The sequence below is a fragment of the Vipera ursinii genome, assembly GCF_947247035.1.
Source record: "Vipera ursinii genome assembly, chromosome: 2".
NCBI lineage: Eukaryota > Metazoa > Chordata > Lepidosauria > Squamata > Viperidae > Vipera > Vipera ursinii.
The window spans coordinates 257,235,996-257,261,954 of record NC_139513.1 but is presented as its reverse complement, the minus strand read 5'-3'; the positions used below and the strand labels follow the sequence as shown (position 1 = coordinate 257,261,954).

At 42.9% G+C, this 25,959-nt stretch overlaps 1 protein-coding gene across 1 annotated transcript in view; it reads left to right on the top strand.

Annotated features, from left to right (window-relative positions):
- RASA1 (RAS p21 protein activator 1) overlaps positions 1–25,959 on the top strand; it is a 66,721-nt gene that overhangs the window by 8,639 nt on the left and 32,123 nt on the right. The window contains exons 3-8 of the mRNA XM_083357248.1: positions 1,753–1,888; positions 3,046–3,116; positions 3,934–4,051; positions 6,236–6,267; positions 7,526–7,578; positions 8,559–8,709. Of these exons, the coding sequence (XP_083213374.1) occupies positions 1,753–1,888; positions 3,046–3,116; positions 3,934–4,051; positions 6,236–6,267; positions 7,526–7,578; positions 8,559–8,709 (561 nt within the window). The remainder of the gene's footprint in view (positions 1–1,752; positions 1,889–3,045; positions 3,117–3,933; positions 4,052–6,235; positions 6,268–7,525; positions 7,579–8,558; positions 8,710–25,959) is intronic.

The window sequence follows — 25,959 nt, the reverse complement described above, 5'->3', positions numbered from 1 at the left end:
TGCAAATATGAGAAGATGGTCTTTTAAGGGTAATGATTATGTGGTTCACATATTCTTTCACAAGTTTCAAAGCTTTGTTGAAAATCTGTTTGGCTGATGGGGTATGCTCAGGTTATATATTCAGCTAATATGGAGCATTGGCAGATATTGTGATCAATATCCCTTTATAAGTATTAGAATGTGCCCTGGAAAATATACTTGTAATTCAAGCAGGCTGCAAATATAAGTCACTTACATACACATTATGTTTAATAGGGAATTGGCCACGTTCACTCTGCCTGTTCTTCTTATTTTTAACTCCCTTCCCCCCCCATTTTTTTATTCATTCCATCATCATTCTTCTATTGACTACTGGGTCTAGAAGATGAAGTTGTTGTGTGCATTAAAACATTTTTATTTGTAAAATGTTGTGGTAACATGAGCTTTCTTTGACTAATAATCATGTCGTGAACTTGTAAATATTGTGAAGCGTATACCAAATATGTAGTTACTAGCATATGAGCTTGGTATAATTTTTTATTTCAAATCAAGGAGATTAATTTGTAAATGTTGGGAAGAATCAGGAAGGGTTGCTTCCCTTAGTTTAGTTTAGTTTTAGTTTTATTTAATTTATATACCGCCCTTCTCCTTGGTGGGGACTCAGGGCGGTTCACAGGGCATATATAAAAAAGACAATACAAAAATTAAAAAAAAGATTAAACCCATGCCCAGTTAAAACAGTGAACAAGTCTAAAACAACTATTAAAACCCATCCCCATCAGGCCAGACCAGCTATTTCAAATAGGTGGGTCTTCAGGTCACGACGGAAAGTTCGGAGGTCTGGTGCCATCCGGAGCTCCACCGGCAGTTGGTTCCATAATGCCGGAGCGCCCACAGAGAAGGCTCTCCCCCTGGGGGTCACCAGTCGGCATTCCCTGACTGGCGGCACCCTGAGGAGGCCCTCTCTGTGGGAACGCACAGGGCGGAGGGGAGTTGACGCCGGCAGCAGGTGGTCCCTGAGGTATCCCGGACCCATGCCATGTAGGGACTTAAAGATCGTTACCAAAACCTTGAACCTCACCCGAGGTTACTTGAAGACTGGCAGCTGCTGAGAGTTTGGCCACATATTCTACAGTGTCACTTTTTAAAATGCAACTTTGTTTAATATAGGACACAATTCTCAAAAACGTTCTGTCTAACCATGATTTGGAAAATAAATTATCTTTGCTAAAAGGAAGAATAAGGTTGACTTTATAAATGTTACTCAGTAATTGTAGTACAGTATTAATTTCAATTTACACTTTTTATCCTTCTGTACCCTTAAAAAGTGTAGTCACCTTGAGGATTCAATTGAATAGCAGAATATAAATCAAATTCTATTTACCAATAGAAACTGGAACTGGGAATTGTCATTAAGCAATCTGCTTGTAACGTGTGAAATCACATCACACCAACGTACAACAGCAATTTCATAAGTTCTTGACACTAATTAGATGAATGCCATGTGATCACAGTGTCCTGTGGTCATGTGATCATCTTTTGCAAACTTCTGCCTGCTTCCCCATTGATTTTATTTGTTGGAAACTGGCAGTACTGCAGGGACGCAGAGAGGGACACAACTACGAGGATCCCTTTTTCAGTGCTATCATTACTTTGAACAGTTGCTGAAATAATAACCATTAAGTGAGAACTACCTCTACTTTCTTTATATGTGAATCTTTTTTTAATAGAAAAGGACGTTCTACTAACATTGTTTATTATTTTCTCTGATAGGATTATTGCAATGTGTGGCGATTATTACATTGGTGGGCGTCGATTTTCTTCACTTTCCGATCTAATAGGGTATTACAGCCATGTGTCTTGCTTGCTTAAAGGAGAAAAATTATTGTTTCCTGTAGCACCTCCAGAGGTATGTATTTTTAATATAAGAATATGCATTTTTATATCTTTGCAATTAACTGGAAGTGAACCAGTTTGGTATTGTGGTTAAGGTACCAGGTGAAAAACCTGTATCCAGTGAGTTCTACTTAGGCACAAAGGCAATTGGATGACCTTATAGCCAGTCACTCTTTTAGCATTAGGAAGAAGCAGTATTCAACCATTTCCAAACATCTTGTCAACAAACTACAGTTGCTAGGAATCAATACTGATTCAGTGGCCAATTAAATTAATTTAAATTAAATTAATAAACTGAAAATCACTGTTTCAAGATTCATAGCTTTGTTGTTCTTTTTCTGAGGTGATGGGAGTGGATCTAAATGCCATACTTACATAAGCCTATATAAGTCTCTTCAAGAGGTTAACTAGATTGACACAGAATAATTACAAGTTTTGAAGTTCTCCAGAATTTTACATCAGTCAGTGCCAGAATAGAAGTTGTGAATAGAGAACAATACAGTTTTCAGGAGAAAAGAGACAATGTAATGTGATATCAACAACACCTGCAATCTGCAATCAGCCAACTGGGTCTACCTTGGGAACAAAATTTATGTATTGGAGTTGTGTTGTTCTCTATTCCTTCTTTTTATAAATAATGCCTGATGAAATGTTCTGGAGGTTCCAAAAGCTTGCATAGTCTCCTGTGTCAAGTTGGTCAGGTATAATAAAAGACATAGACAAAAATTTTGAACAAAAAACAACAAGATAGTAATATGACAATAATTAAATGTAATACCATCTATTTATTTTTATAAAGCACAATTTGAATATAAATATAGATTTTTTTCTGATCTATTTAAATTATACGAAAATATTTCAGCAAACATGTAAGACAAATGCATTTGTGTATTGTAATCTTAATTAAAAACAATCGAACAAAACCATCTCAATTATTTTACTATTAACTTTTATTTATTTCTGATGTTTCATCTGAACCTAGACAAAAATCTTGATCTTCTTCATTGGTTTTGAAATTGGTTTTGACCAATTGGAACTTTATGAGTGAAGGAATGGGAGAGAAAAAAGCTGACTAAAATGTGGATCTGAATATGTTGGAGATTTTATCTTGATTCAGTATACCAAGTTTGAAGTTTTTCTTCAAAATAGAATATCCTCCTTTTTTAACAGCCAGTAGAGGACCGCAGGAGAGTCCGAGCCATTCTGCCATATACTAAAGTGCCAGAAACAGATGAAATAAGGTATAATTTAGAATGATAAATAATGCATGCACATTTGTGTTTAATATTTGTTAGATTTTTTTGTAAGAATTAACACGGCACCACTCTATTAATTTAAAATAATAGAAAACTATTTTAATATATTCACTTTAATAATTTTTTTCTTTCAATGTAAAGCCTGTTTGATCATTAAATTAATAGTGAAGTCAGTCACATTTATGGAGATGATGCATATAGTTAATGTGGTGTAAGTTTAGATTTAAGGAAAGCACAGAAAAGCTCCAGGTTTCTATTTAAAGTAACCTTATTAAAGCACCATCCACTTCTATATATAGGTACCCAAGAGTTAGTCCCAGTGAATTCAAGCAGATATACTTCTTAGTAAATAATTGTGGAATCACATGTTACTAATTATAACAATTTTGAAAGTAAGATGTGATTTAAAAAAAAATAGGGGATTTCAGTAGATTTCTGGAGAACTCAGTAACATTCTATTCTTGCTCCACACTTGTTGTTCTGGAAGCAATAGCATTTAGCAATAGCAATAGCATTTAGGCTTATACATCACTCCAATGTGTTTCTCCACCAATATTTTAGAATATAAGCCCTTCAAATAAATTTACTAGAACATAAAACACATTTAAAATAAAATTATGTTACAAGGGATCATCAAGGTTTTCTACAGAATAAATGATAGCCTATGGTTTGGGGGAAATTATAAGAAATTCATTTAATTTTCAAAGACAGATTAGAAGTTAGGTCAAGTTGATAAAAGTGTAACTTTGCTCGCTTGAGTATTGATTTAAATAATTAATAATTTTACCTTAACTACCTGTAGTTTCCTTAAAGGAGACATGTTCATTGTCCACAATGAATTAGAAGATGGATGGATGTGGGTTACAAACTTACGTACAGATGAACAAGGCCTTATTGTAGAAGATTTAGTAGAGGAAGTGGTGAGTAATATTACTCAAGTGTTGTTTTCTTCTTCTCTTGTGAATTTTATTCCGTTGAAGATATTATTGTTTCATGTGTCTTCTCTAGTTGTTTCTTTTTTGTTAAGACAAAGGTGTTGTCTACATACCAGATCCATATATTTAGTTGTATGTATGGGAAAACTATTGTTTCTACAAGCTGCATTACAGCTTGTAAGTGTACCAGGAAACTTGGCACTCAGACAAATGAGCCATCAACTGGCACATAAAGATAAACCACATTTACACAGCATTCAAAAGAGACAATAAAAAAACTAAAAAGTAAAAGTATCAGAATATGTCTTGCCAGAAATCATTATCCAGATAAGCAGGGATTAACACCAGGAGAAGCACCAAACAAACAATCCAGCACTGAACAAATCAAGTGTGAACAACAGTCTAATTAAGGAAGTATCAAGGAGAAAACAACCCCCCACATAGAAATACTGATTAGGGCAAGCTACTATATAAAAAAGAGAGCAAACTCCAAGCCTTCTAGCATGAAGATTTTACCTAGACAGGTAATAAAACGTCTGCATGAAAACATCCAAGTTCAGCATGAAGGACTCCCCAGTTCAATCCTGAGCCACATATATTCCCTTCTATTAGTATTACAGGTATATTTTAATTTTTACTCTTTTTTTCCTTTTGATGGGAAATAGAAATAAGATTAGGCACAGGGACTTTATTTAACTATATGACCATCCAATTTGCAGAAATACTTCAAGTGGCATACAGCAATAAAAACCAAATCACAGTATCCTAATAATAAGAACAACAGCAAAAACAGTTGAGGCTATGCCAACTTGTATTTCCCCTTATAGGATCAGGTCTCCTAACACGCTGGCCCTAATGCCTGAGAGAATAGCAAGATCTTCAAAGGTTAATAGTGTCAGGGACATCTTGGGGGGGTAATCCCAGAGAGCATGTGCTGCAACCTAAAAGACGTATCTCCTAAATCTTCGCATGTGTTCTGTACCAGCCTGCTACCGGCCCTGCAGAAAAGGCAGGGACAACCCCTCTTCAAACAGCAAGAGGCTGGAATTACGCCTGCCAAATTTATTCACATAAAACAGAGCAAGACAAGACACCAACCATAAAACACGAGCTAAGAAGCAGGAACAATCCAACAATCCAACAATCCAGCCCTCCCACACATTCCCCTTAAATACAGTTCAGGGCGTGGCCTCTCTGTGCCTCCTTCCGAGGTGCCCCATTGCCTCCCTCTGTTTACTCCTGACTGACTGCCTCCTGCGTCGGGCGTCCTTGAACAGGGCCAGCTGTGGGTCATCTTCATCCACGCTGTCAGGCTCACACAGCTGGGTCTGCATCGTGACCAGATGAGAGGGGTCTTGCTGGGGGCTCTCATCAAGCTGTCCAATCCCCTCAGCAAGCTCTTCAACACACCCCTCCTCCTCTGAGTCGTCCGACCCAACTGCCGAACCCACAGGCTGACGCTGAATCACAACAGCATGGTATTTCAAGAAAGTTTGTGTGCATAATTTCCTGGAGTATATGTGACAGGCAGTAACTACTGTTGATGGGTGGTCCTGCACATAATGCAATTCTGTGTTATGATGGACTTTGTAGGTGATAGCCAGCATCTTCAATTATACCTAGGAGACAACACACTTGTTGACGTTTTACTTGCATGTACCAAGATGCTACCATAATTACCTCTGCTGTTGCAGTTTCTCAATGGTCTTCAAGAACAGCCCTATGTAGAGCACATTACAGTAGCCCAACTAAGATGTAGCTTAAAAATGATTGTCCGTATCCAGACCTTCTAGTCCAGGAATGCGTGCAATTAACACACCAGGTATTGTGTGTAGAATCCTTTGACTACATCTGCTTATTGAGGGATCTTATCAATCTCTTTTACTAAGGTTTTCAACCCAGGACAGATTTTAAATTATTTAGATATTTTTAAGCATGATAAACTATATTCTTTTATAAACTTTATTTGCAGAAAGCTTTATTGTCCACCGTACCATCTAATTTTGAATAAGCATGGATAGACTCTCTGTTCTGATAAACTCAGAACAACTTAAATGTTAAAAATTTTTAAATTATACTATGTTTTTTTCTAAAGAGAACAGAATTCTTTAACATTCTTATTGCTAAAATCATTTTGTGTTCATACTTTTTGTATCATATTCTTCTAAGGGAAGAGAGGAAGATCCACATGAAGGCAAAATGTAAGTGTAGAATTTTTATACATAAGTATCTCGATATATGTTCTTTCAGCATGCTAGTTCTTGCTTTTTTATATGCCAGAGGCATCATTCCCATAAAAAGATTGTATGCCTAGTTACATATTGAGCCTAATTATTAACAGTACAAATAAAGATACTGAGGCTGAGGACTGAATTAGTGCTATTTTAATGTGCATAATGAGAAATATTTTAGGACTTCAAAACCCCCCTATAATCTAATTTTGATTCACAAGCCATATCTGGATTGCTTTGTTTAGTATTAGTCACATTTTTTTTAACATTTGAGATGATTAATTAGTACAATGGAGAAGTTCTTTAACAACAAGTTGTAGTACAAAAGGAATGAAATATATTCATCTGGATAAAAGAATAATAATAGAAATAAAGCTTGCTTTGAAATGTTTTCTGAACACATAATTTTAATTAAATTTCCAAATTTAGAGACATCCAACTCCTTGGATAAATTACAAATAAAAATGAAAATATTTCGAGATACAAGCAAAAAAGAACTTGAGCTGACTGGAAAACAACACACAGGCCATTCAGCATACATAATAAAAAGGGACTACTCCAACCACCCTATCCCAACAGCCAGGTTTTTAACAGTTTCCTAAACATCAGAAGAAAGAGACATGCAAGAATCTCTGGGCAGACATTGTTCCAGAATGTGGTGGGGAGTGTTGGGAGCATCATGCTTTGCCTGCAGGACCTTTTGCAAACTGTGCTGGGGAAGAAAGTGCAATAACAGCTCTGCCTCCAAGGTGATACTGTTTAATCAAGTGGATCCAGAGCACACTCATTCTTTTTGTTTGTACCGAACAAGCAGAAACAATTGGAGATAGGCAGTCTCTGAGATAGCCAGAAACACCTTGAGTTTCACTCGGAAACCAACTGGCAACCAGTACAGTTTGCAAAACAGTAAGGTCCTGCAGGGAAAGCATGATGCTCCCAACATTGCCTACCACATTCTGGACCAACACTAGCTTCCAGATGGTGCTTTCATGATGTAGACCAAGTTGCTGTTTTCTATTATGCTTCATTTGAGAAAAACTAGCAGTTTAAAAACATATTTACCAAATATTGTTGACATTTATTCCAACTGAATATTTTTAATGTTACATTTCTGGGTTTTTGTAAATGCATTTTAATTGTCATTTGTAGATGTATGTTTCTTAAAGCAAACCAAACAACTTGCTACTAATATTTCCTGGTCTTTATTGTTATTGTTATATTTTTTAAGATGGTTCCATGGAAAGATTTCAAAACAAGAGGCTTATAGTTTGCTGATGACAGGTACTTGTGAATTTTAATTTATAGAATATCTGTTACTATGAAATGTATGCTAGAATTATATGATACTGTTCTACCTCCAAATGTTGAAACATGGAAGTCAGAATGCAGCATCTTTCTGTAACACCTTAGAGCAGTTATGTCCTTTTTTGAGAGCTCCAGAAACTGGAAAAGCACAACATCAGATTATGACACAGTTACAGATTTGTGTAGTATTTGCATTTCTCATGAACCATTTCTTCTCTCCCCCCCTTTTTGTTTGGAAATTTAAATCCAAGTATTACCAAGTCCTAGATATGTGCATGTCTTCTGAACTAAATGCTGTGGTTTAATTAAGGCTTCTTTTTAAAAAGAAAAGGTTCCATTTTTGATTATATAAAACATAATTGAATAACATCATGTAACATTTTGATAGAATTAGAACTGTGAAATGTCACACATGTGCTTAGGCCAGGATTTTTCTGCTTTTTGGGGGGTTTGGTGGAATAGGGAATTTGCCTTTTTTTTAAAAAATAAAAATAAAACTATTTTAGGACTTGCAATATATTCATGTGTTTCAAACTGGCAGGGAAAAGAATTGCCAGTTTCTACAATTTTATAACTAAAATCCATTGGAGTAGCCAGATTGGAGTAGGGCTTCGACTGAAAATTGAGGACATGCATATGGCTCTGGGATTGTAGTTTCTCATGTCTAAGCTAAAATTTAAAAATTATTCTAGTATTTGCCCAAATTCTCTATTATAAAAATACATTTTTTCTAGCAAAGATTTTTAAATTTAGGGATTACTTCAAGACATAGAAGGCTTTATTTGCAAAGTAAGACATGAAAAGGTTTGATTTTTTTTTAGAAATTCCTGACTCCTTTATCATTATTTAATTAACAAGAATATCCTAAGAAAAAATGACATGCTAAATTCCAGACCAATAAAATAAAACACATTTATTGACAAAGACCTGTAACTTTTTCCCTTCTTTATAATTAGTGGGTCAAGTATCAAGTTTTCTTGTGAGGCCTTCTGATAATACACCTGGGGATTACTCACTCTACTTTCGAACCAGTGAAAACATACAACGTTTCAAAATATGTCCAACACCAAACAATCAGTTTATGATGGGGGGCAGATACTATAACAGGTATGTTGCAAACGTATTCTACAATTTGTGTTATTTATTCTGTTAACTGCCATTAATGGTATATACTGAATTCTATCAGATTTTGTGGTTTTCTGGTGTTTGCTTTTTTGTGCAATAACAATTATTTTTGATTTGAAAGATACAAAATTAAAGACATATATAATAGATTAAATAAATATTTATTACATGTATTCAAATGAGTAAGAAGATGTGTCCATTGTCATATCTTTTGCCCATTATCTAATTGTCTAGCTCTTAAGGGTTTGGCAGTAGAAGCCTCCCACTTGAAAACTCTGACAGGTATGAAACAAGAGTCCACAATCCTGAATTAAGCAATAAAAATCCCATTTCTACAGGATCTGGTTTGTGTAACTTGACAATGAGGAACACCTAAAAAGTGTTTTCTTTTTAAAAAAACATTTTCATCTGAAGCCATCTTGAATTACACTGTATGTACTAGTTTTTACAAGCTATTCTCAGTGGTTGTTAACTACAATAATTCAACCTTAAGTTTGTGTTTGTACTTCGTGGTTTAGATACTGAAATTGCAACCTGATTTTACACTCTGTGAGTGGAAATTTTACTTACGCTTATCTAAAACATCCTTCTGGATCTCACCAACTATTTTCTACTGCAGCAGCACTCTTTGCTTTTTCTGCTCTGATCCTGAGAAAGCTACAAAGGAAAGAGAAAAAGCCCATTATATAAGTCAAGTTTTTATTTTTATATCAACTTCCCCAAAAGACACTTTTGTCCTAACTAGTCGAGTTTTTGGTATGTGGTGTGCTGTCTATATACATGGTAGTAAGTAATTACCATGCATATATTAATTACCATGTATATATAATTAATTAAAAGTAATACCTTTAAACTGTTCATTGCAGGATTTCATTCATATAACATTTTTATAATTTCTTTTGTCACAAGATATAGTTTCATTATTGGATAGCTTCTACATATGCACATGCACGTGAAAGAGAAAGACAAGGACATAGTATGAATTTTCAAAATTAAAATGCTTTTTGCAGAAATACAAAATAGTTGATATGTTTGAGAGTTATAGCTGTAAAGGATACTATCGAAGTAATATTTAACACTTCCAGATCCAGCCGTCAAATTATGAAAACAGTCGATATTGGAGGTTCAGTAGGAGCAATTTAAAGGCCTCCACACACAATTTGAGCATGGAAAGATCTAAGCTTCATTGACAGTCTGATCAATTTTTGAGCATAAAATCTAAACTGAATAATAATAATAGTATTTGACATACTGTATTTGCTAGGAAAATATTTTATTAAAACTATAATTGTAAAGTTGCTGACAAGGATCCAAACAAGAGAGGATCTGTTTTACCATTTACCACACTAGGTTTTATGTATGTAGCAGTATGTAGAGGGTTTTTTGTGTGCTGATGTCATTGCATGTTTACATTATAATTGAGAATGCTAAAAAAGATGCTATGTTGATGTTGATTATACTCAATGATATTATTCAAATGCGTTTCAGTAAGCATGATATACAGACATGTAAATTATGTGGCCTGCAAGATTTTTCCATAACTATTCCAATATTAGCTTTAAATGCAATTTTATTGAGCCTCTTATAATTTTTTCCAGCATATATCATATGAGAATTTATTAGGTCCATTGGTAGTGGCACACTTTTAAGCATGTCTTATGTAACTCTTAAATATATCTTTTTCTCAGTAGTAAACCAACTGCTTCCATATTTTTGTTAAAAATATTTATGGTTAATGGTAGACAAACTCAGTTGAAAGCAGTCATAACCTAAAAATATTCAATATTTTACTATATTTAATTTTCTTTTCAAATTTAATTGCTAGGTTTTACATACAAGTTATTGAACATGAAAAGTGTATGCTATGCATTTCTATTACCAAAAGGAAGGGATATGCTAAATGTTCCAAACACAAATTGTTACATACAGACAATGTGTTTTTTCTCCTGATAGTTCAACCTGAACTGAAATGTATATTTATGATGTAAAGCATGGATCAAAATGAAGTTATTATTGGCCAGTGAGAGTAGAAGTATAGGGAAAGGAACTGGTATTGATATCTTTAACAGCTCTAGATTCTGTGGCTGACTGCTATGTTTTTCCTTTCTTTTATGAAATTTTATTTAGAAAATTTTAGTCAGCTGAATTTCTTTGCAACTGCCTGCTAACATGCTATGGAAAACACTGTGATATACAATAGGAAAGAAGGTCATAAGACAAAATTTTACAGATGACCTTCTCAAATATAGAGCAGTCTCTTCAGAAAATCTACTTCTTTCTCCCTGGCTGTAATGGTTTATAGGAAATACCTTGGGAGACAGGGCAAAGAGATGTTGCCTAAAAAACTATAAATTATAAAGCTGTGAGCTATGTCAGATAAGAGACAGCATCATAGTCCATGATTTTATAGTAGGTGGGACAAGAGGCTCAGAAGCCTAGTTTTTTCACCTGTAAAGGAGATGGCAGGAGAGTCTGCCTAATAAAACTGACACCCTCCTTTTCCTTGTAGATATAAGACACTTTTTTATATACAGGTGAAACTCAAAAAATTAGAATGTTGTGCAAAAGTTCATTTATTTCATTAATGCAACTTAAAAGGGGAAACTAATATATGAGATAGACTCATTACATGCAAAGCAAGATAGTTCAAGCCGTGATTTGTCATAATTGTGATGATTATGGCTTGCAGCTCATGAAAACCCCAAATCCACAATCTCAGAAAATTAGAATATTGTGAAAAGGTGCAGTATTCTAGGCTCAAAGTGTCCCACTCTAATCAGCTAATTAAGCCACAACACCTGCAAAGGGTTCCTGAGCCTTTAAATGGTCTCTCAGCCTGGTTCAGTAGGAATCACAATCATGGGGAAGATGCTGACCTGACAGTTGTGCAGAAAACCATCATTGACACCCTCCATAAGGAGGGAAAGCCTCAAAAGGTAATTGCAAAAGAGGTTGGATGTTCCCAAAGTGCTGTATCAAAGCACATTAATAGAAAGTTATGTGGAAGGGAAAAGTGTGGAAGAAAAAGGTGCACAAGCAGCAGGAATGACCGCAGCCTGGAGAAGATTGTCAGGAAAAGGCCATTCAGAAGTGTTGGGGACTTTCACAAGGAGTGGACTGAGGCTGGAGTCAGTGCATCAAGAGCCACCACACACAGACGGATCCTGGACATGGGCTTCAAATGTCTTATTCCTCTTGTCAAGCCGCTCCTGAACAACAAACGTCAGAAGCATCTTACCTGGGCTAAAGAAAAACAGACCTGGTCTGTTGCTCAGTGGTCCAAAGTCCTCTTTTCTGATGAGAGCAACTTTTGCATCTCATTTGGAAACCAAGGACCCAGAGTCTGGAGGAAGAATGGAGAGGCACACACTGCAAGATGCTTGAAGTCCAGTGTGAAGTTTCCACAGTCTGTGTTGATTTGGGGAGCCATGTCATCTGCTGGTGTTGGTCCACTGTGCTTCACTAAGTCCAGGGTCAACGCAGCCATCTACCAGAAGATTTTGGAGCACTTCATGCTTCCTTCCGCAGACGAGCTTTATGGGGATGCTGACTTCATTTTCCAGCAGGACTTGGCACCTGCCCACACTGCCAAAAGCACCAAAACCTGGTTCAATGACCGTGGGATTACTGTGCTTGATTGGCCAGCAAACTCGCCTGACCTGAACCCCATAGAGAATCTATGGGGCATTGCCAAGAGAAAGCTGAGAGACATGAGACCGAACAATGCAGAAGAGCTGAAGGCCGCTATTGAAGCATCCTGGTCTTCCATAACACCTCAGCAGTGCCACAGGCTGATAGCTTCCATGCCACGCTGCATTGAGGCAGTAATTGCTGCAAAAGGGGCCCAAACCAAGTACTGAGTACATATGCATGCTTATACTTTTCAGAGGTCCGATATTGTTCTATGTACACTCCTTGTTTTATTGATTGCATGTAATATTCTAATTTTCTGAGATTGTGGATTTGGGGTTTTCATGAGCTGTATGCCATAATCATCACAATTATGACAAATCACGGCTTGAACTATCTTGCTTTGCATGTAATGAGTCTATCTCATATATTAGTTTCCCCTTTTAAGTTGCATTACTGAAATAAATGAACTTTTGCATGATATTCTAATTTTTTGAGTTTCACCTGTAAATATAAAGTGGAAATGTATTGATTTTATTGGGCAAAGTCTCTAAAGATATGGAAAGCGGGGAGGGGGTAGTATAAAGCTTGATAATATGGTGAATACCGTATTTTCCGGCGTATAAGACGACTGGGCGTATAAGACGACCCCCTACATTTCCTGTTAAATTATAGGGTTTGGGCTATACTCGCCGTATAAGACTACCCCTCTTCCAACGCACACCAAATAAAAATTAAAAAACATCAGATTTGATTTTAATATGGTAATTTTAATTCAAATGCTTATGACATGCAGGTGCTTAGTAGGAAAACTCACTTATAAACATAAGGCTGTTTGTCATCAAACATGTAAACATAAAACAGTGCAAGTGGATTAAAGAAGAAGAAGAAGAAGAAGAAGAAGAAGAAGAAGAAGAAGAAGAAGAAGAAGAAGAAGAAGAAGAAGAAGAAGAAGAAGAAGAAGAAGTAGTAGTTGGAGGGGACCTTGGAGGTCATCTAGTCCAACCCCCTGCTAAGGCGGGAAACCCTATACCATTTCAGACAAATGGCTGTCCAGTCTCTTCTTAAAAACTTCCAGTTTTGGAGCATTCACCACTTCTGGAGGCAGGTTGTTCCACTGGTTAATTGTTCCAACTGTCAGGAAGTTTCTCCTTAGTTCTAGGTTGCTTCTCTCCTTGATTAGTTTCCATCCATTACTTCTTGTCCTGCTTTCAGGTGCTTTGGAGAATAGCTTGACTCCCTCTTTTTTGTGGCAGCCCCTGATTCCAGCAACCATTCCCTATTTTCCTAATTCACTTTTTCACTTTTCCTAATTCACTCTAAAGCTTTCCCTGCGCAGAGCCTTAAGTAACACAAGCTGCCTGCAATTAGTGCAGGTTCGCATCCCACCAGGCTCAAGGTTGACTCAGCTTTCCATCCTTCCAAGGTAGGTAAAATGAGGACCCAGATTGTTGGGGGCAATAAGCTGACTTTGTAATAATGCTGCTTGGGGGGTGGTGAAAGCCCTAATAAACAGGCATATACACAGAATGAAGGCTATTGCTAAGCACATTGATTTGTGCTTTAAATTGTAAGCCACCCTGAGTCTTCGGAGAAAGGCAGGATATAAATGGGATTTTTTTTTAAAAAAAGACCAAATGGGAGATCCGCTCCAGGTTTTCCAGCCAGCCTGCCCAGTTCCTGAGTCAAATGTTTTCCTTAGAGCTAAGCCTGTGCTCTGGCTGCTGCCTTCCCCACCTGCCTTTCAAGTTGGGATATACTACAGCTGCTCTTCAACTTTAGAAGAAAAGACACCCAGACCCCAGCCTGTCAAAAATCACAGACTGCAGCTTCTTCTCCAATTGGTCCCGCTTTCCCTGCGCAGACTAAATTGAAGATCCGCTCCAGGTTTTCCAGCCAGCCCTGTCCCTAAATTTTCAGCACATGGCGTATAAGACGACCCCTGACTTTTGAGAAGATTTTCCTGGGTTAAAAAGTAGTCTTATACGCCGGAAACTACGGTACTTTAAGTATATGAGTACTACACTTCCGAAAATGTAACAAAGTATACAGTTTACTATTGATTTGAAGTACATAGCATATTTAAATTCCATTTTTCTTTTTCTGCTGATGTCATTTCATGTTTATTATAACTGAAAATGCCAAAAAGAAAAAAAAAGTGCTCTGTTGATATAGTCTATACACAATGATTTATTCAAGTGTATTTTAGTATTTAGACTTGTAAATGATGTGGAGCGCAAGATTTTTTTTGTTCGTTTGAATATTGGCCTTCAAATGCAGTTTAACCCTGTCTCCCTGTTATAATATACTGCAAATGTTTCAGTGTAAATGTGATTAAGATTGAATATGATTTTTTGTTTTCCCTCTTAGAGATAAAAACTCTCTCAGGGCAATTTATATAAATAAGAATAGATTAACAATAGACCAACAGTTTATAAAAGCCACACTTAAAATATTCCTCAACACCATCTTAAAATGAGACATTTCAAAGCAATATATCAAATAATAAAATGCAGAAAGAATTTTTTTAAATATGTTATTGATTTTTTTGCAATAACAATCTTTAATGCTTAGTAAACAGCTTCTTGTCTGGGTTCGTATATTTGAAAAAATAATAATTTCTATAATTCCATGATCAATATATTAATTACCGTATATACTTGAGTATAAGACTGACTCGAGTATAAGCCGAGACCCCCAATTTTACCCCAAAAAAACTGGAATAACTTATTGACTCGAGTATAAGCCGAGTATAAGTATAATCTTGGCCCCTTCTTAGCAACATATCTATATTCTGTGCCACGACGAGCCGCTCATTGACTCTGGCAGCATCCCGGAGCTGGCTCGGCCGCGGTTCGCAGGGTCCGCTCATCAGGCTACCAGGCTTCCTGGCAGCACATCCCGCAGGGAAGGTCTGCTAGGGAGGCAGCAGTCAAGCGTTGTTTCCCTTGTGCGTGTGTGTTTGTGTGTGTGTGTGTGTGTGTGAGACCTGCGGGAACGGCTGGCAGAGGTGGCGGCAGTCCAGCGTTGTTTCTCCCGTGCGTGCGTGTGTGTGTCAGACCCACGGGAATGGCTGGTAGGGAAGCGGCATTCCGGCATTCCCCCCTTCCTGTGTGTCGAGCACACGGGGCTTGACACACAGAGAAACGCAAATGCCGGACTGCCGCCACCTTTACTAACCATTCCTGCAGGTCTGACACACACACACACGCACGAGGAGGAGAAACAACGCTGGACTGCCGCCACCTCTGCCAGCCCTGCAAGCCTCTGCCGCGGCACAGGCTTGCAGGGCTGGCAGAGGTGGCGGCAGTCCAGCGTTGTTTCTCCCCCTCGTGCGTGCGTGTGTGTGTCAGACCCACGGGAATGGCTGGTAGGGAAGCGGCATTCCGGCATTCCCCCCCTTCCTGTGTGTCGAACCCACGGGGCTTGACAAACAGAGAAACGCAAATGCCGGACTGCCGCCACCTTTACTAGCCATTCCTGCGGGTCTGACACACACACACACACACACACACACACACACGCACGAGGGGGAGAAACAACCTCATTTCCATTCAAAGGAATTGGATTTCTGCTGTGCCTTAATTATTTCTGGACTGAAAGCGTGGTGACTTTCATAGTGGGGAGCGCTATCTGTCTCTTCCCCTCCTTATTCCCCCCACTCCTCTGTAGGGCAGCTACAGGTTTCTTTGTTTTCTGTAATTCAGTGACCAAGGCCTTTCGGGGGCAAAAGGCCTCTTTCCGTTGAGGTGGGGGCTGGTTTCTGAAGGAGGCTGCAGCCCCCTGAGAGTTGAAGACCCCCCCTGCCCGCCCGCCCTCTCTGGGGGCGCCCTGGGGGCTTCCCTGGCAAGGAAGCCCGGCTACCCATTCGCGGGCTCTCCCAGGCTCTCTCCGCCAGGACGCGGGCAGCGGCGGCTGGCTGTGGCTTCGGGGTGGCGCTGAGGTGCACGGCCGCCCTCCCACCCTGCCTGCCCCCCGCCGGTGCCTTCGCCCCGCAAGCCCCCCCCGACTTGCCCGGAGGAAGCGGCGGCGTGGCGCGACGCTGCGGGCCAGGAGGGGAGGGGGGTGCCGGCTGGCCGGCTGGCTGGGCTGCTGCGCGACTGAGCTCCGCCCGGCGCCGGACTGCAGCGGCGCCGCTGGTCCTGGGCGAGGCAGAGGGCGAGCGAGCGAGCGCGCTCCGCAGGGCAGGCTCTCTCCGCCGGGACGCGGGCGGCGGCTGGCTGTGGCTTCGGGGCGGCGCCGCTGGTCCCGGGCGAGGCAGCGGGCGAGCAAGCGAGCGCGCTCCACAGGGCAGGCTCTCTCCGCCGGGACGCGGGCGGCGGCTGGCTGTGGCTTCGGGGCGGCGCCGCTGGTCCCGGGCGAGGCAGCGGGCGAGCGAGCGAGCGCGCTCCGCAGGGCAGGCTCTCTCCGCCGGGACACGGGCGGCGGCTGGCTGTGGCTTCGGGGCGGCGCCGCTGGTCCCGGGCGAGGCAGCGGGCGAGCAAGCGAGCGCGCTCCACAGGGCAGGCTCTCTCCGCCGGGACGCGGGCGGCGGCGGCTGGCTGTGGCTTCGGGGCGGCGCTGAGCTGCACGGCCGCCCTCCCGCCCTGCCTGCCCCCCAGCCGGTGCCTTCGCCCTGCAAGTCCCCCCGACTTGCCCGGAGGAATTGGCGGCGGCGGCGCGGCACTGCGGGCTGGGAGGGGAGGGGGGCGCGGGCTGGCTGGCTGGGCTGCTGCGCGACTGAGCTCCGCCCGGCGCCGGACTGCAGCGGCGCCGCTGGTCCCGCGCGAGGCAGCGGGCGAGCGAGCGAGCGCGCTCCGCAGGGCAGGCTCTCTCTGCCGGGACGCGGGCGGCGGCTGGCGGTGGCTTCGGGGCGGCGCTGAGGTGCGCGGCCGCCCTCCCGCCCTGCCTGTTCCCCGGCCGGTGCCTTCGCCCCGCAAGCCCCCCCGACTTGCCCGGAGGAAGCGGCGGCGACGCTGCGGGCCGGGAGGGGAGGGGGCGCAGCGGGGGCTGCCCTTCCTGCCGAGGAGCCGAGCCCGGCGGCGTTTGTGTGTGTGTGTGTGTCAGACCCGCAGGAATGGCTAGTAAAGGTGGCGGCAGTCCGGCATTTGCGTTTCTCTGTGTGTCAAGCCCCGTGGGTTCGACACACAGGAAGGGGGGGAATGCCGGAATGCCGCTTCCCTACCAGCCATTCCCGTGGGTCTGACACACGCACGCACGCACGACGGGGAGAAACAACGCTGGACTGCCGCCACCTCTTCCAGCTCTGCAAGGCTCTGCCACTCCCTTCTCTCAGCAGCCTGGCCCGAACGAAGGGACAGTTCTTTTTTTTGTTCACTTTAGTATAAGCCGAAGTGGATTTTTTCAGCCCAAAAAGTGGGCTGAAAAATTCGGCTTATACTCAAGTATATACGGTAATAGTATGTTTCCTTGGTCTTCTCTTCTTCCAATGTTATTCTCCTTTATCAACATTAGATAAATATAATATTTTCAATACATACAAGGTTAGGTATAAACATTTTTTGTGTTTGTACAGATAACAATAACATCCATATATTACATCTTTTTTAATTAACATGTTTTAATTGTATTTATAAAAGTCATCTTATTAGGTCATTATGTGTCCTATTTTCAAAATTCTTATTTAAACTTAATTTCCCCTCAGTATTTAAACCATTCTTATCAGTCATAGTTTTTTCAAAATTAATTACCTAAGTATCCAAACTTGTCATTTACATACCCCATCCCAATATTTTCATGTCTCATATATTATAATGATACCATATTGGTTATATATCCTATAACATCCACATATAACATCTTTTCTAAGTGATTTATATTTCAACTACCGTATATACTTGAGTATAAGCCGAATTTTTCAGCCCACTTTTTGGGCTGAAAAATTCCACTTCGGCTTATACTCCAGTCAACAAAAAAAACTTACCGAGGACTTGTGCGCGGCCGAGGCTTTGGTGCTTCCGGGATCGCCCGCACCTCTCCCAAGCCACCGCCGTCCGAGACCTGCCGAAGTTTGGGGAGGTTTGGGGAGGTGCGCGCGCACCTCCCCAAACTCCGCGCCTTGCCTGCCTGCTTCTTTCCGCAGCGGAAAGAAGCAGGCAGGCAGGGCGCGGAGGAACGGAGACTTGCCGACGTTTGGGGAGGTTTGGGCGTCTCCCCAAACCTCGGCAGGTCTCCGTTCCTCCGCGCAGACCTGCCGACGTTTGGGGAGGTTTGGGCGCCTCCCCAAACCTCGGCAGGTCTCCGTTCCTCCTGCCGACCTTTGGGGAGGTTTGGGCGCCTCCCCAAACCTCCCCAAACCTCGGCAGGTCTCCGTTCCTCCTGCCGACCTTTGGGGAGGTTTGGGCGCCTCCCCAAACCTCGGCAGGTCTCCGTTCCTCCGCGCAGACCTGCCGACGTTTGGGAAGGTTTGGGCGCCTCCCCAAACCTCCCCAGGTCTCCGTTCCTGTTTGGGGAGGTTTGGGCGCCTCCCCAAACCTCCCCAAACCTCGGCAGGTCTCCGTTCCTGTTTGGGGAGGTTTGGGTGCCTCCCCAAACCTCCCCAAACCTCGGCAGGTCTCCGTTCCTGTTTGGGGAGGTTTGGGCGCCTCCCCAAACCTCCCCAAACCTCGGCAGGTCTCCGTTCCTCCGCGCAGACCTGCCGACCTTTGGGGAGGTTTGGGCGCCTCCCCAAACGTCCCCAAACCTCGGCAGGTCTCCGTTCCTGTTTGGGGAGGTTTGGGCGCCTCCCCAAACGTCCCCAAACCTCGGCAGGTCTCCGTTCCTCCGCGCAGACCTGCCGACCTTTGGGGAGGTTTGGGCGCCTCCCCAAACGTCCTCAAACCTCGGCAGGTCTCCGTTCCTGTTTGGGGAGGTTTGGGCGCCTCCCCAAACGTCCCCAAACCTCGGCAGGTCTCCGTTCCTCCGCGCAGACCTGCCGACCTTTGGGGAGGTTTGGGCGCCTCCCCAAACGTCCCCAAACCTCGGCAGGTCTCCGTTCCTGTTTGGGGAGGTTTGGGCGCCTCCCCAAACGTCCCCAAACCTCGGCAGGTCTCCGTTCCTGTTTGGGGAGGTTTGGGCGCCTCCCCAAACCTCCCCAAACCTCGGCAGGTCTCCGTTCCTCCGCGCAGACCTGCCGAGGTTTGGGGAGGTTTGGGGAGGCGCCCAAACCTCCCCAAAGGTCGGCAGGAAGAACGGAGACCTGCCGAGGTTTGGGGACGTTTGGGGAGGCGCCCAAACCTCCCCAAAGGTCGGCAGGTCTGCGCGGAGGAACGGAGATCTGCCGAGGTTTGGGGACGTTTGGGGAGGCGCCCAAACCTCCCCAAACAGGAACGGAGACCTGCCGAGGTTTGGGGACGTTTGGGGAGGCGCCCAAACCTCCCCAAAGGTCGGCAGGTCTGCGCGGAGGAACGGAGACCTGCCGAGGTTTGGGGACGTTTGGGGAGGCGCCCAAACCTCCCCAAACAGGAACGGAGACCTGCCGAGGTTTGGGGACGTTTGGGGAGGCGCCCAAACCTCCCCAAAGGTCGGCAGGTCTGCGCGGAGGAACGGAGACCTGCCGAGGTTTGGGGAGGTTTGGGGAGGCGCCCAAACCTCCCCAAACAGGAACGGAGACCTGCCGAGGTTTGGGGACGTTTGGGGAGGCGCCCAAACCTCCCCAAAGGTCGGCAGGTCTGCGCGGAGGAACGGAGACCTGCCGAGGTTTGGGGACGTTTGGGGAGGCGCCCAAACCTCCCCAAACAGGAACGGAGACCTGCAGAGGTTTGGGGACGTTTGGGGAGGCGCCCAAACCTCCCCAAAGGTCGGCAGGTCTGCGCGGAGGAACGGAGACCTGCCGAGGTTTGGGGAGGTTTGGGGAGGCGCCCAAACCTCCCCAAACAGGAACGGAGACCTGCCGAGGTTTGGGGACGTTTGGGGAGGCGCCCAAACCTCCCCAAAGGTCGGCAGGTCTGCGCGGAGGAACGGAGACCTGCCGAGGTTTGGGGAGGTTTGGGGAGGCGCCCAAACCTCCCCAAACAGGAACGGAGACCTGCCGAGGTTTGGGGAGGTTTGGGGAGGCGCCCAAACCTCCCCAAACAGGAACGGAGACTTGGGGAGGCGCCCAAACCTTCCCAAACGTCGGCAGGTCTGCGCGGAGGAACGGAGACCTGCCGAGGTTTGGGGAGGTTTGGGGAGGCGCCCAAACCTCCCCAAACAGGAACGGAGACCTGCCGAGGTTTGGGGACGTTTGGGGAGGCGCCCAAACCTCCCCAAAGGTCGGCAGGTCTGCGCGGAGGAACGGAGACCTGCCGAGGTTTGGGGACGTTTGGGGAGGCGCCCAAACCTCCCCAAACAGGAACGGAGACCTGCAGAGGTTTGGGGACGTTTGGGGAGGCGCCCAAACCTCCCCAAAGGTCGGCAGGTCTGCGCGGAGGAACGGAGACCTGCCGAGGTTTGGGGAGGTTTGGGGAGGCGCCCAAACCTCCCCAAACAGGAACGGAGACCTGCCGAGGTTTGGGGACGTTTGGGGAGGCGCCCAAACCTCCCCAAAGGTCGGCAGGTCTGCGCGGAGGAACGGAGACCTGCCGAGGTTTGGGGAGGTTTGGGGAGGCGCCCAAACCTCCCCAAACAGGAACGGAGACCTGCCGAGGTTTGGGGAGGTTTGGGGAGGCGCCCAAACCTCCCCAAACAGGAACGGAGACTTGGGGAGGCGCCCAAACCTTCCCAAACGTCGGCAGGTCTGCGCGGAGGAACGGAGACCTGCCGAGGTTTGGGGAGGTTTGGGGAGGCGCCCAAACCTCCCCAAACAGGAACGGGGACCTGGGGAGGTTTGGGGAGGCGCCCAAACCTTCCCAAACGTCGGCAGGTCTGCGCGGAGGAACGGAGACCTGCCGAGGTTCGGGGAGGCGCCCAAACCTCCCCAAAGGTCGGCAGGAGGAACGGAGACCTGCCGAGGTTTGGGGAGGTTTGGGGAGGCGCCCAAACCTCCCCAAAGGTCGGCAGGAGGAACGGAGACCTGCCGACGAGCCGCGGCTACACAGGGTATTCCTGTGTATTCAGGCTTGCAAAATGGCGGATCGAGCCTCTGCTGGCGGCAGAGGCTTGCAGAACGGCGGATCGGCTTATACTCGAGTCAATAACTTTTTCCAGTTTTTGGGGGTGAAATTGGGGGTCTCGGCTTATACTCGAGTCGGCTTATACTCAAGTATATACGGTATATTTATAAAAGTCATCTTACTGAGTCACTATATGTCTTGTTTTCAAAATTCTTATTTAAGCTTACCTTCCCCTCAGTATTCAAATTATTCCTTTCAGTCATAATTCTCCCAAATTTAATTACCTTTACATGTCTAAACTTTCCATTCACATACATTATCTCAGTATTTTAACATTTTCTTTATTATAAAAAATACTATACTACTTACATCTGTTATCCCTCTTACTATAGGGTCCCTTTATATCCAAAACTATCTATTCTTTTAGCCATATTCAAATAAATTTTTAATCATGTAGTACTCCATCTGGTAAGTTGAATCAGATCTCTTAAGTCTAACACTAGCCGCCTTTTGCCAAATAGCTTTCCAAGTTAATATGTTCCGCTTGCCAAGAAGTTCCTGTATTTTTATAGGTGTTGTTGGGCGGGTGAAGGACAGGTTGAGTAGGATATACGCTTTTTGTCTCCCAGACTCTGATGATTTTCCTGGCAGTTCTAAAATCCATTTTGTTAAATCTTCTTTCTTATCCTCGAATTTGTTTTGACGTTCTGTCGGATAAAATATCTTTTCTGTTTTCATTGTTGTAATAAAATCTTGTAGATTTTTTTCTGTTTGTGTTAAGCTATAGTTCTCTTCATTTGTAGCTTCCCTGTTTAAGTCACTTTCTTCTAGTTTGTGTTCTGTTATCTGATTTGTTTGTTCATTCTTTATCGTCATTTTTTGAGAATTTTTAAATTGTAAGTTTAGATTGAAGATGTGCTCGTTTATGTCATCAAAGTTGCTTTTGATCTCATCATGGTTTGAAACTATTGTCATTTGAATCTGTCATAGCATTACGTACATTTCCTCCTGAAAAGTACTTGTCTCATCTGCAGATCTCTGATATTCCAGGCTAGATCTTTCAGAAGGGAATATTTGGTGTGGTTTCCTGTCCCTTTTAGATAAATATGCAATTTCCATTTCGTCTCCCCCCTCCAAGTCCTTCGGGAGAAGGGCAGTATAAATATTTAATAAATAAATAAATAAATAGTCTTTCACCAATACCATAGTCTCTGTAATTAGCCTTATCGAGCCACCAATCTCAAAATCCAAACCATCAAATCTTATATAGTTCTTATCTTTATATATGGTTTTTGTAATCCAATGCATTTTTAGTTGTCAAGTTATTAGTGAAAGCAGTATTTTATAACAATTCTTATATTCAGGGGTCAGTTATCAACTAGTCAGAGTTGCAATCCAGAGTATTTAGCCACCTTGAAGCCTTCTAGTAAGTTCCCCCTTAGAAGATTAGCCGAGTCAATTTTTTTCTTTTTCTGCAAACAATTCTTGAGCTTAGACAACAGTTATTTATTTATTTTATTACATTTATATACCGCCCTTTCCCGGAGGACTCAGGGCGGTTTACAGGGTAATTAAAAATTACAAAAGTTAAAAAACCAAGTTTAAAAAAGATTAAATTTATCCCTGTATAAATAAAACCCCAATTAAAATAAATTAATTCTCAGCCTGGGCCAGAGAGCTCGAAGAGCCAGGTCTTCAGGCCCCGGCAGAATGAACGGAGGTCGGGGGCAGTCCCTTATTTGAATCCAGGGAGAGCATCCAAGTATCAGTTTTGCAAAGAAAATGTCCCCTTTGTAACCACTGAAGATTTGTTTTAATAGTTCAGTTTTTGATGATTGATGTAATATAGTTGTCATTAAATCATGCATGTCTTTTCCTTCTTCCAGTTCCATCTGGATTAGGTAGAGAGTAGTAGATGGTGTGATGGTTGTCATTTGATTAGTTGCATTCTCACTAAGGTATATTTGAAGGCCTTTAGTGTCTTCACTCTTCGGCAGACACTTTTTTTAGCTTATAAATTGTCCACTATATTTCCTTTCTTTGTTCTCAATTGTTTTCTATTTGGCTGAAGGTTTTTAAAGTTCAAGGGAACAGATTAATCTTTGTTTCTGGGCATTTTACCAATTTCTGAGTCAGAGTTGCTATTATTCTATGCTCTGATTCTCCACTAGATGTCAGTAGTTATTTATTTTCCAACTTTTTCAAACAGTAAAACTGTTGTTTTATTTTTTATAAATTCATTGAAACTCTTTAGGGTGTAAAATCTTAACAGTTTTCTTAATTTTCAGATTTATCTAGACTATAGTTTTATTAGTTTCATTTCAGTATATTTCTTTTCCCCTTAGAAATTAATTCGCCGCTTTCGTCTATGGAATGGTGGGGATTTAGTCCCTTCCCTCACTTTCATAGGATTTCTTGCTTTGGGGATTTTTTCCAGGGAATCAGTTACAAAATATAAGAGAGAAGATCGATATTCTCACCCAGTTTTAAGCACTCTGTTCACTGTTGTTTGGTTCGTGCTTTTGGACTTTGGCTGCTTGTAGCTTGTGCTAGCTAGGCACTAATATGCAGCTAGCCTTTCTCCTGTCGGGTTGGAGGGATCGAGCGGATCGACTGCTATTGTGCGACTACGATCATTGGGGCACCCCTCCTTCTTCGACTCAACCCTGACAAGACTGAGTGGCTGTGTGTACCGGCATCTCGGGATATTCAGAATATTCCATCTCTTTCTATGGGGGATGAGTTATTACCCCCCGTAGATAGGGCTTGCAACTTGGGAGTCCTCCTATATTCACAGCTTTCTTTAGAAGACCAAATAGTAAATGTGACTAGGGGGGCCTTCGCCCAGGTTCGCCTGGTGCGCCAGTTGCGGCCCTATCTAGACCGGGATGCCTTACGTATGGTCACTCATGCACTCGTGACCTGTCGTTTGGACTACTGCAACGCTCTCTACATGGGGCTGCCCTTGAGGACCACTCGGAGTCTCCAACTGGTACAGAATGCAGCCGTGAGAGTTGTGTTGGGAGTCTCCCGATACTCCCATGTTACACCCCTGCTCCGCGAGCTTCATTGGCTCCCAGTTGTCTTCCGGGTGAGATTCAAGGAGCTGGTAATGACCTACAAAGCCCTTCATGGCATGGGTCCGGAATACCTCAGGGAGCACCTGCGGCCGGCATCAACGTCCCTCCACCCAGTGCGCTCCCAAAGAGAGGGCCTCCTCAGGGTGCCACCGGTCAAAGAGTGTCGACTGGTGGCCCCCAGGGGGAGGGCGTTCTCTGTGGGCGCGCCGGATTTATGGAACCATCTTCCGGTTGAGCTCCGGATGGCTCCCAACCTTCGCTCCTTCCAGCGCGATCTAAAGACTTACCTGTTCGAACAAGCCGGCCTGGCCTGATGGGTGATGGGTTTGGGTTTTATTGTTTTTTATGTATTTTAACTTATTGTTATAGTTTTTAGGGAATCTTGTTTAATCTCTTTTAACTTTTGTATTCTTGTTTTTTAACATGTATTGCCCTGTTCACCGCCCTGAGTCCTTCGGGAGAAGGGCGGTATACAAATAAAATTATTAAATTAAATTAAATTATTCTTTGTCGCCTCTCCAGGGCGACTTTTGACTCATTTAGGGTCCCCTGGCAGGGCGAAATCAGCTGTGGGGTGCGGAGCCTTGCAATCCCTTGGCCGGATCACTACAGGGCGGAGCTGGAAGTCTCAGAAATAAATTGTATTTATGCTTGTGTACCTGTACTTTTAAAAATGATGAGACTGAATATACCAGATAGAAAACATTACATAGGGAAGAGGGAATACAGTTGAAAATACACTGTCCCTAGTATGAGACCATTTACCTGTTTTCAAAGGAGAACAATAAGAGACATGCTACTGTTCCTGATCTCAAAATAGATGAAGACTGTCATATAACTTGATCCCAAACCATTTTTTTACATTCAAATTTTATGACTTAGAACTTTTTCTTATACTTTGGGCCTCTGCTTTATATTATAGAATTTCAGTATTATTTATATGGCACTAAATACTAGATACATTAAAATATATACATTCATAATTTTTTTACAAAATTTATATTTTGTTATTTTTCAATCTAAAAATACATATTCATAGAAAAATGTATTATGTGCTATTAAATATTGTTTTAAGAAGTTACAATTGCAACTTTTTTTTACATTTAAGTGAATCCCAAAATGAACAGAAGCTGATACAAGGGTACAATGTTAAATACAACATACAGTTCTTCAAATTTGAACAGGTTTTCTATTGTTGTTCAAAATAAGAGTGAATATGGTAGATGGAGAAATTTGGACACCAAGTTAATTTACTACTACTTTCTTTTTATGGTAAAGTTGTTGCTGAGTGGTCCCCCCTTCCCCGCACCTCATTAAGTCTACAAAGATTTAGAGGTAGTTTTACAAATGAACCCATAGTCTGATCTTTATAATTTCTCAGGATGTGATTGTTCTATAACCATAGACTTCTCTAAGCAGCTATCTAAGCATGTACAAATGAAGCTAATTCATTCTTCCAAAGAATTTTAAAAGTAAACTATAAACAATGGATGGAAACTAGTCAAGGAGAG